Source organism: Rhinolophus sinicus, chromosome 18 (assembly GCF_057876585.1).
Source record: "Rhinolophus sinicus isolate RSI-liver-muscle chromosome 18, RSI-T2T, whole genome shotgun sequence".
Classification (NCBI taxonomy): Eukaryota; Metazoa; Chordata; class Mammalia; order Chiroptera; family Rhinolophidae; genus Rhinolophus; species Rhinolophus sinicus.
This window is the reverse complement of record NC_142518.1, coordinates 35,135,115-35,147,031: the sequence shown is the minus strand read 5'-3', so window position 1 is coordinate 35,147,031 and position 11,917 is coordinate 35,135,115. Positions and strand designations below refer to the sequence as shown.

The 11,917-nt window shown below is 34.5% G+C and overlaps 1 protein-coding gene across 11 annotated transcripts in view; it reads right to left on the bottom strand.

Moving 5' to 3' along the window:
- Positions 1 to 3,980: 3,980 nt before the first annotated feature.
- KDM6A (lysine demethylase 6A) overlaps positions 3,981 to 11,917 on the bottom strand; it is a 198,304-nt gene continuing 190,367 nt past the window's right edge. For 9 of the 11 annotated variants that reach the window (XM_019717929.3, XM_019717926.3, XM_019717933.3 and 6 more), the window contains 3 exons: positions 8,949 to 9,075; positions 6,491 to 6,661; positions 3,981 to 4,852 (listed from right to left, as the gene is read on the bottom strand). In XM_019717929.3, the coding sequence (XP_019573488.3) occupies positions 4,826 to 4,852; positions 6,491 to 6,661; positions 8,949 to 9,075 (325 nt within the window). In that variant the 3' untranslated portion in view covers positions 3,981 to 4,825. Of the gene's footprint in view, positions 4,853 to 6,490; positions 6,662 to 8,948; positions 9,076 to 11,917 lie in introns of those variants that run through there. The other 2 variants (XM_019717940.3, XR_012493466.2) reach the window with 2 other exon arrangements.

Below are 11,917 nucleotides of genomic sequence, written 5' to 3'. Positions count from 1 at the left end.
TGAATATGCTAAATCAAATTCCCACCTTAAACTAGACTGGTAAATGGAAGTCAAACCAAGAGTTTAGAAAAATGCTTATTATTAATCTTTACAATAAGAATATTTTATTTACTCATTTTCTTGTCAGTTTCTTGAAATGATATTATTTGATTTTAGGATGGGAACAATTCAGCAGACATCACTGAGTTAACAGGAATTTCCCTTTCCTCTATCATTTCCACTTTCTAATTAATTGCTTCCATCTTCACCCTGATATTTCAACATCTCTTTCGACCGTAATTGGGGGTTCTAATACAACCTAAATCCATTCCTTTTCATTCTAAGAGTGCAAAAATATAGGGGTATGATGTTGGAAGTAAATACTACTCCTAAAATGCTTCTTCTGAAGACCAGTTTAAACACTATGCCATACATCCTGGCTTGCCTAGGAGAGCCCCATTTTTATGGCTGTTGTCCTGACCAATTACTAATAGTGTCCCCTTTCAATTTCAAAGGGGTTCTGGTTTGGACTATAAAAGTTATGGCTGGCCTGACTATAGGTTCTCAAATTTAAAGAGATCTTTCTCTTGTTAAAGATTTAAAATGAGACTTTTTTTCCAAACATGACTACAGAGTAAAGCACTCAACAATCCTTATTTCTCTGCAGAGGGAAGGTAGAATAGCACTGCTCTGAAGTCGGATTACCAGTTAGAATCTCGGCTTCAACACTTAATAACCACAAATCTTGGACAAGTTATGTGATCTCTCTTTGCCTCAATTTACTTATCCCTAAGATGAGGATAAAACAGTACCTAACCCAAAGGGTCATTGTGAGGACTGAAGGGAATTTTATGTACTTAGCACTGTACTTTACACAAGAACTCAGTAAGTGGTATGTATCTTTGGGCTACACTAAAAAATACCATCCTCCTTTCCCTGTTGAACTAAAAATTATCTTTTCCTTGCAAAAACGAAACACCACATGGGTCTTTTCAGGGACATATACAGAACTATTACTGTGTATAAAGCATTCCACAACGACACAAAATGTTTGAAAGTGATGATGTTTGTTATTCACCAAAGACCAACATAATTTTATACCCAGGGCTCCTGAAAGAACAAACTCTCCCTTCCTTTCTCCCTCTCAAAATTCAATACCTTTTCTCATCCATGGCAATCGTGCTGCTCCAGTGAAGGTGCCCTGGCAATGTTACCATCTTGCGCCAACCCAAAGAAATCCCTTTATTATTCATTTTTGCAGCATAGTGTGGTTATTTTTCAAAAGCTCTAATTTGTCTAACAATGATGGCTGGTTTCAGCTTTCTTCTCCTTTGCGATTTCCTCTCTTCTTATATGCTGACATTCCTTAGTGGTATTTGGTCTACCTCATCTCACCACAGTTCCTGTATGATCTTATCTCCTCTGGTTCTAAGCACCAACTCAATGGACAGCCAAATACATGGCTCCAGTCTAGGCCTCTCCTAATTCTAACTACTTAGATGTCCTACAAGGAATTCATTATCTTCTGTTTCCAAAACTACCCTTCTGTATTTCCTATTCTAGTTAGAAGCACCCCCCCCACACACACACATGAAGACATCTAATAGGTTCTGGGGACTTTACATTATTTCTTCTAAATGTGTGCTATTTCCATCCTAACAAAATCCAAAGTTCAAGCCCAAGTCATCTCTCCCTTGAATTTCTGTGCTTTGGAAATATCCCTCTGGCAGCAATGTACAGGACAGATGGAGTGTGTTAAAGCAGGCAGGAAGATTACTGCAAATTCAGTGCTGTTCTGCTGCTTAAATCCCCTGGATGGCTCCATATTAACTACAGGGTAAAGTGTAACTCTCTCATGGCAGGAGGCTTTCCAACATCAGGGTCTTCCTACCTCTCCTCTCAGTTGTCTTTTAAAACTCCTCCAAACCATTAGGTCGAAGTTCCCAAATCCTCCTGCTCTGGAAGGTGTGCTGACTGATGTAAACCCTGCTGAAATGCAAGCCCCGGTACTCCTCACTCTTACTGTTCTCTCTTCTAGGTTTTGCCTGATGTATTACATGAATCTCCCATATTAGATGTGTATGTATGAAGGGTAGGGGGCAGGAATCACATCTTACTCAGATTTGGTTAGAAGCTAAATATACTAAATGAAAACACACGGTGATAATTTAAAGATTTAATAACGAGGTCCTGAGAAGCAGACACTTCACCTAAGTTAAATTCATAATATTATGAGATCTTAAATTTCAGTTCACCAATTACTAGGATTTTGAAAGGCCTGTCAATTTACGTCTTTGGAAAAGTGATTTAAATTTTATTTTAAAATGTAGAAGCCAATTTTATTTATTTTTGATTTAACTTAAATAAGTTAAACAAGTTCAACTACTGTACTCATAGTGTAAGATTTCTCGTGACAGCAAGAAAAAAATGACGTAGTTCTCACTTTCTGGATCAACACATATGTTTTTATACAGTGTGTAATCAGTTTTTTCCCCTAAACAATGTGTGTGTTATGCTGAAACCTGTTTCATTATTAAGGGGCCTGGATTGTGTTTGCTTTAATGAAATTTACCTATATAAGCAGTAAAAAGAAAAAAGCATTTTATTTCTTCTGAAACCTGAAGAATGTAAATTATAAAGGATGTTAAATTGACGAAAAACAGTTTACGTAAGATTTTGTTCATTTAGTTATACTTCAGAGTAATGTTCAGGTGTTTGATTTCTATCTCCTATCCTCTCTATCCATTAAAAAACTAAGTTAAACAAATATTATTCCAGGCATATAATTTCCAAATATGTATTGATGAAACACTGCTAAATTACTCCTCAATGTCACACAACTTATATTAATCTTGGTAATAAGTTATCTTAAAACTACAGAAAATAAGACATTGTGTTAGTAAGATAAACTAGAAATGGTTAAAAAAACATTTAAGCGTAGCTTTAGCATTCTGTTATCATCTTTGTTTCTGAAGGTTGGCTTGCAATTTTTATTTGCAAAAATGTCCTGAGTTCATTTTAAAATATTAATGGTTAAACATCCTAAATAGCACTTAGACAAGCACTCCTGCTCCATAACTAAGAGATTTGTAATTATTTCCTTCTGAAATTATAAATAAGAGACGATGGCTGCTACAAGTAATATTTACCAAATTATTAACTAATTGAATAAAATATCTCCATGCTTTTGCTTTCAAGCCTTCAAACTGTTTCTAGGAGGACAACATACTCCAAAACTACAGGAAAAGTACTTGATTAACGCAATCATCACGGCAATTCACCAGAGAGGATTATAAATTCTTTAGTCATAATTATAACTTGCTTTATAGCAGTCTCTATATGCTTCTTCACTAAAGCTTCCTGGAAAAATCTTAGAAGACCGTAATAAAGTGATAGGGTATTTACAGACTAGTCCCCTCCCACATCATGTCATGCAACCAGGAAAGCATGAAATTTCAAATTTCAGTAACCTTCCTAACATTAAAAAAAAACTCTCTTAATTTATTTATATTCTAAAATAGAGTCCTTAATCTGAATCTTTTTGCCATACAAAACAGTACTAAGTGATGTAAATGATTTGTCAAGCTCATGTAACATTCCCTTTAAAACCTTAAGTTCAATCACTATTTGTTTTCTACTATTATACTACATTTGGCAGCAATTGTTTATTGGTCTGTCATTGCAGTAATTGCAACTTAACAATAAACCAGTCTGACATTTTAGGTCTTGAAGATACATACCATATATATTTCTTTAAAAATAATCATACTTTTTTGTAAGCAATACTTTACAGTAAACACCTCAAAAATCTACCATAGATGTGAAACTTAAAACGAGAAAAATTTAAGTTCTAAATCTTTATACATATATATCCAGATTTCTATATATATTATATATACATACATAAGTATATATAAAATATATATAATCAGATTTGAAAAATGAACAAAAACTGGGCACTGTACATAAAGTCTTTTTAAAACTCAAACAATAGAAAACTCTTTAAACATTAAACAATTTTAATAAAAGTTTCTGTACAATGCTAAGCAGTTTTATTTACATATAGAAAATGTAATAGGAGTAGTGCTTGAAATTACAGAACTCCTTAAAATTTCAATGGCAGGTAAATCTGGAAAAAATAACAGCATTCCATTCACAAATATTTTCAAGCAATAAATATGTATTTATAAATAGTGTAAATTTACATCAAGATTAGAAACAAAAATCACAAATCTGAAGTTTATTCCTTAGTCTATGTGCAATCCATTATCTTTGTGACTTGGCTGTTAATTTTTTAAACATTTTATTTAGGAACCGAAAGTGTAATAACCGTCATGGTTTCAAAACAAGACAGAAAAACATAAAAGCAGTAAAAAAGTTCCTTATCTAACTTTTCACATTAAAAAAAAGTTGACCAAAGAAAGCCTTAAAATTGCTAACTACACATTACAAAGAAATAACCAGCTAGGCTAGTATTCTTTTCCAAGGAAAATTCTGAAGGGGGAAAAAGATAGATGAAAACCAATTCATCAGCCCAGAAATAGAGAAATATAAAAGAGGTTGTTTTCAAGTCAGTAGTCTGTATGATGTTGCCAGTTTTGTCAGATATATACAAAACATGGAAATTATTATTTTTTTTCTGAAGCACAGCTGATCAGCTTTGAGAGTCCTGGAGTAGGAGCAGTGCTCTCCCCTGTCCAGTTGGTTGACACTCCGCACTTGAAAGGTTGCATAGACACAGTTTTCAGCCAGCAGCCTTACGAGATAGCTACAAAAAACAGTGGTGCAGAACTGGGTTACTTCCTGAATAGCAGAAAAGGTCTCATTTAATGTCCACGGAGCAATATCAAGATGAGGATGGTAATGGAGGAGCCTGAAAATTAAAGTATAGTATGTTACTTTGGTATACAAATTGTTAATAGTGTTCCCTAGCTCAAGGCTAAAGACAGTCTGCTTATGAAGATAGGGAAAATAACAATTCTCAAGAAAAGGTCAACAGCCTGCTATATAATGTCAAAGTACAATCTCTCTTACTGCCTCACACCTGTCCAATTTTCCTAAGAGTTTGAGACCATTACCTAAACCCAAGGCACCAGCATTTTTCTGTACTTTACCAGGCAGTTGAAAGCTCAAAAATTGTAAAAGTCAAGAATGTTACTAGGTTGACCATTTTTTTAGATTGCTTTAAAAAAAAGGCTTGTGGGTGGGGATGAGGGAGAAGGTAAGGGGATTAGAAAACACAACGGTAACCACAAAATTGCCACGGGTATACGAAAGACAGTTTGGGGAATGGAATCAATAATGTTGTAAAGATTTTGTAGGGTATCCGATGGACACTTGTCTCATTAGGGAGACCACTTCATGGACGGTGTAGATGCCTGACCACTACACTGTACACCTGAAGCTGAACAATACTGAATGTCAACTATAATTTAATATATATATGTGTATATGTATATATGTATGTGTGTGTGTGTGTGTGTGTGTGTGTGTGGTCACAGGATGTGGAATAGAGCATAGGGAATAGAGTCAGGGGAACTGTAACAGGTATATACAATGTCAGAAAGGTAGTAGACTGGGGGAGGGGGGTTATCACTTTGTGAGGGGTATAAATGTCTAACTATTACATTGTTTTGTATACTTGAAACTAATTTTTAAAAAAAGGCTTGTGGAAAATAACAAATCAATTATAATTTCATTAGTGACTGGCTTCAAAAACCTATTTCAACTAAATAAGACATTTTGTTTAACATATTACAAGTAATTTTCTTCTTCAAGGAATCATGAAGGCCATTCAAGTGAAAATATCGGGAGCTAAATTTTAAAAATTCAGTTTCTGATAACATACGTAAGATAAACATAGTGGAGGAAATCAACAATTCATAAATTTTGTCTGTGCTTCTATTCATAAAACTAGTGATGTGCTAGAGTAAAATGCTTCCCTCTAAGCATCTGCTATTTAAAATTTAAAAACTGTGTGCAATGTGCAATTTGTAAGTATACTTGAATTTCATAAGATTGTATATAACATATTAGGAAGTTAAGCTCCATCAAATATTCCCATGAAGTTAATACTTCTGGCAAGAACAAAATTTTAAATAAATACAATTAGCTCTAACAGTAGAAGTATCTTTAAAAGCACATTTACTGATTTATTTTGTGGACACTAATAACCTGTTGTATACAAACACTTTATCAACTGAGATCAAATGACATAAAGAATATGATAGTGTTCAAAAAGCACATGAACATTAAAAAATGTAATTATTGTGACATTATTTTAGGCTGGTTTCACCCAGGAAGAAAAGTGAAAATGAAATATGCCAACTTCATAGGAATAAATACTTGGAAGTGGAAGAGGGGGGAATGATATGAATATTTCCTTATGCAATACCTAATGAGTCAAAGGAACATTTAAATATTTCATTACCTCCTACTTATCAGGTGGCAGAACAAACACTGCTGCTTCCCTAGCCAACTAACTATGTACTCACATGTTGATTTCACTTACTAATGTAAATTGGTCATAAACTTGCATCAGGTCCTCCATCTTGTACTGTTCTAGCACCACAAAATTTTCCAGGTTTCTGCTTGTTTTTCGTGCACAATCTTGGCAATGCACTATATAGGTCTTTCGAGAGATGCTCTCATTAGTGACAAAAAGCAGATCAAAAACCTCCACCTATTTTATACAAGAGAAAAAGCAACAGTGGTATTTATTTATTGTACTGCTTTAGTATAATTACATAATACTGCTTGACATGAAATTGTGGACAATTATCTCTGGTTAAGAGTAGGCACCAAGACAAGCATAGCTGTGTTTGAGAATCTTTAATAGACCAGGTTTATTTTGCACCAAACACAAAGACGTGGGTGGTAATGAATATTTAGGGGAGTGACCTAAGCGAATGACATACTCATTATAATCACTGGCAAAAACCTAATTTAAAAGTTTGATAAAGGTCAGCCTATTTTTGTTTTAAATCCAAAACATTAGTACACAATCAGATGAGTGATTAATTTCCTTTTACTTCTCTATGACAGTACTAATAGGACACTGTATAGATCTTTGTCTTCCCATACAGACTCAGTTCCTCAAAGATGAAGACTATGTTTTACTCATCTTTGCACCTCCAGGGCATATCACAGTACTTAGTCAAAACTCAAAATACTTGTTGAATGAATATACTCTGATTATTTTACAGATGAGGAAATTGACAGGTAAGTGACAGTGAGTAAGTGTACAGCTATAACCCTCATGTTAAAGAGTATGAGTACAAACAAAATGTGTACTCATGAGTATAGCATAGTTTTAGAAATAATACCTGTATATTATACAGAAAGACTGATGAGTGGCTAAAATTCAGGTAGGATAAGGAATAACACTGAGGGATAGGAGTCATTTTCAAATACTGGAAAGCTTATACATTCATTTTCCTGAGGTATGACACACCTAATTAGAATCTATCTGATCTCCCAATGACTTTAGCCAGGTTGTACATTAAAACAGCTGATGGATGCGATCATTTCAAACAAAAGCTAATGTCAGAATTAGAGCATTTCGAGGTTTGGAATGGTTCATTAATATCCATGGCTTTGGCATATCCTTGAATTTATTCAATAACAGAAAACTCTCATGACTTCATGTCTTCTTTGAACAGTTATGTCAATCAAAATCTCAGAGCTCACCATGTTTTCCCTTACTATCAATGGGCAACAACATTGAACCTCATGATCTAAGCTAGAAAACTTGTGAGCATTTTTCAGCCTCTCACTCCTGCCATTTAAGGAGTCGTCTTGTGAATTTTACCTTCTATAAATATTTTTGAATTCCTCTCCTTTAATATTCCCACTGCCAGTTTCTGGTCTAGGCCTTAAGATAACAACTCTTACTTAAGACCAGTGCAACAGCATCCTATCTCCATCCTCTCCAATCACTCTCTCTGAAAAACATATCCAAGTTGGTTGCCTGCTCAAAAACTTTTAATGTCGTCAATGATCTCAGAATAAATATCAAATTCCTTAAAGTCATTCAAGATGCTCTGCCAGCTTCCTACCACTTAGACTTATAAGTATAATTTGCATAGTTTGTGTTCCAGCCACATTGGACTACTTACCCTTTAATGAATGAGTCATTCCATTTCCCATACTGTTTTTATATCTCATAATATTCAATCTACTTTCAATCCTTATCATTTTTTAGCTCAGTGTAATCACACTCATCTTTAAGGATGGTCTTAAATTAGGTCATTTTTTCCCCTGAGTTATCATAACAGTTAGTAAGACCAACTTCGCATTCACAAGTCTCATGTACATTATAATTAGTTGTTTATAATTTGTCTTCTCTGAGTAGAAGGGAAGCTCCTTCAGAAGAGGTACCACATCTTTATTTTTGCATCTCTTGCAAGCCTTGGCCTCAGGAGAAGACTGACCAAATGTACCAGAGAGGATTGAACATTGATCTGCCTGGAGCTATAGTGCTTCCCCGAAAATAAGACCTAGCTGGACCATCAGCTCGAATGTGTCTTTTAGAGTAAAAATTAATATAAGACCCGGTCTTATATTAACTTTTGCTCCAAAGGACGCATTCGAAATGATGGTCCGGCTAGATCTTATTTTTGGGGAAACAGTATATTGAACTACATCAGTTTATTGACATCTGTTGGCTTCTGGACTGTTCCCAGTTTAAAATCCCAAGACTAAACAACTTGATTATCATGTTAAATGTCTACCAGATAAATGACTGTAGTAGATACTTTTAGAGTTAATTCAGTCAGTAAAATAGTATACCATCATATTAAATTTTAATAAGTAACAAGAAAATGAGACTGAACACAATGTCAATTTCAGTAAAATGCATTACATAAAAGTATAAATACATTTTTAAAAATAAATAAAATAAAGAGAAACCCAAAGTGGAGAGGTTAAGAGGCTTTATAAAACAATGGTAGATAAGAGCAGCTATTTACCTCACAAATGCTACAGTAATGTGCTGGTTCTTCTTTTGTCCGCCCATGCCATATAATCTCTTTTCCTGCAGCAATGAGAGCTTCCTTCAATGTCTGACATTGCTTCAGAGTTCTTAGAAGACAATACCTATTGTGGGGGAAAAATTATTTGTGACCAGCAACTGAATACTGAGTATTTTCAGCATTAAAGATATACCATTATAAATAATGCCAAGAGACTCAGTTCTAATATCTGTGACTTCAATTTTCTTCTGTCAATTTCTCAGATATTCTGATTTGAAAAATAAGGTTAACGCTCAGCAGGTCTGATTATGACAATATTAGATAATTTAAAGCTGAGAATAATTTATATCTGAATATAAAAATATAATGATCTAATATACAAAACCTGATTCGTTGCTTAAATATAAGCTGTTAATTTTGGCTCTTATTTGGGCAAGTCAATTAACCTCTTTGGGAGTCAAATGTCCTCATCCTTAAAATAAGGGGTCTGAATTTCAGATGTGAACTGCTATGATTCTAGCAAGGCAGGAAGGCACATTATTTTTATCAACACTACCTAGACACTCATAAACAGCATCCTCTGTATAGCTGCTTTTGAAATTTTTGAGCATATAAACAGAAAACTATGGATTTAATCACTACACAATACCAAACTGATTGTACAATAGCGCTAAAGAAGAAAAAAAAGACATTTAATTCCTCTATTTTAACTTGAGGGTAATATAGTGGAATCTTTCATTTACATTAACACAATTCAACTTTTCTTATAATTTGTACCTTTTCTAAACTCAATTTGTGCTGATTTTCCTATAGTTTGCTGTAATTACTTGGAATTGTCTGCTAAATTCTTATTGTCTTGTGAATCTTAGTGGCTTAGGTTCTCCATTTAAACAAAGAGGTTGGACTAGGTAATCTCTAAGGCACTTTTTGCTCTAAAATTCCGGAGACAATGAAAATACCCTAAGGAAAAGGAAATGGAGTTAGCAATTGAGTGCTGTTTGAAAGCAAAGGTCTTGTCTGTTTTATTCAAGCTGTCTACTCACTGCCTATGACAGTGCCTGGCATATAGCAGGTGCTTGATAAACATTTGATTACTGAACAACTAAAATTTAAAGTATGGTAAGTAATAGCATATGTAATTTCTCTTAATTTATATTTCCTTGCTATTTTATAAGTTATTAGGTTTAAGTACTGTTACTTATCAGAACCCATGTCAATTAAGCCAGGGTAAAAAAGATGACTAAAAATATACGTAAAACTTGTAAACATAAAACAATATCAATCTTATAATTGTAAGGCAAATCCATTAAACATCATATTCAAAGAATTTCTCAGTTTGGTTTTAGCAATTCTTTGCCTTTTACTTATTTTGAAAAAAATAATGCTTCAGACTATGGCTGCAAGTCAAAGCTAGGACAGTGATAACTCTGTATGTGTGTGTATTCATGTGTGAATGCATTTGTGAAGGTATGCTGGGGGGTTGCAAGTAGAAATTTAGGTCATGGCAAAAAGAATATAATTCAGACTATGCTGCTAGCTCTTTTTATTTTTTATTAGTTTCAGGTGTACAAAACAATGTAACAATTAGACATTTACACCCCTCATAAAGTGGTAACACCCCACCCCCCCAGCAGTCTACTACCCCAGTCTACTACCTGTCTGACATTGTACATAGCTGTTACAAGTTCACTGATTATATATATCCCTATGTTGTCTTAAACAGTACCTGCTCCTCCCCTTTTTCCTTCCCCGTCCCATACAATTCACCCCTGAAGGCACTGATCTTACTGAAAAAGTTTTCCAAGCAGGGCCTCAAAATAAGGTCTCTTTCACAGGAAAATAATGCCTGAAACTTTGCAGATACCTCTGGATGATTGGCAGATTCCACTATGCTCCCATGTGGGAAAATAAACAAACAAAACAATCTAATAAATAAAAAGAGGACAAGACAGAGGAGGCATGGCCTTAGGTACTTTATGCATATTATGCAACTTAGGCCTTTTAACAACCCTGTGCAGGAGGCACTATTATCGCCATCTTACAAATGAGGAGACTAATGTTCAGAGAGGCTAAATTTGTCGGATGTCATAAAGCTATTTCTTAAGTGTTGGGCTAGAGTTTTATAAAAGCAGAAAAATCTCAAGCTTTCCCTCACTACCATCTTTCCCCAAAAATAAGACTTACCGGATGGACTATCAGCTCTAATGTGTCTTTTGGAGCAAAAATTAATATAAGACCTGGCCTTATTTTAGTATAAGACCGGGTCTTATATAATACAATATAATTATAATAAAATTATAATATAATGTAATGTAATATAATATAATATAATATAATACCGGGTCTTATGTTAATTTTTGCTCCAAAAGAGGCATTAGAGCTGATGGTCTGGCTACGTCTTATTTTCGGGGAAACACGGTATCTCACACTGCACTCTCTTCCACATCTTCTTACCCACTCCTCTGCTTCTCTTTTGAAAATGAGATTCTGTCAGCACAATCCACACTCCGCCCCAACACAGAGCCTTGGTTCTGCGGAGCATTATTCCACTCTACTCAGCGAATGAACTTTCATCTCCAATGCTACTGACTACATTGGCAGTTAGATAGCAGTTTATAATTTATGGTTAGTTTGATAGTTTCATCTAGAAAAGGGCAATATACAACTTTCCTGCAAACAATAAAAGGTTAGAGGTAGGGTTGCTAGTAAATACTAAGCCATGAATATTCTGTGTCTGAAATCACAGCTCAGAATTTTTATTGAGAAATTGGAATCTTAGAAAACTGACAGTTCTATTAATCTGATCTGACAAATGAATGACCAAATTGTGGTTTCCTCCTTGCCCTTAATATTAAATTTGTTTGTTCCTGCCCATTTTCAAAAGGTAACAGTTGGAGGAGTAGCCAGTTAGCTCAGTTGGTTAGATGCTGGTAACACCAGGGTTGCCGGTTCAATCCCCACATGGG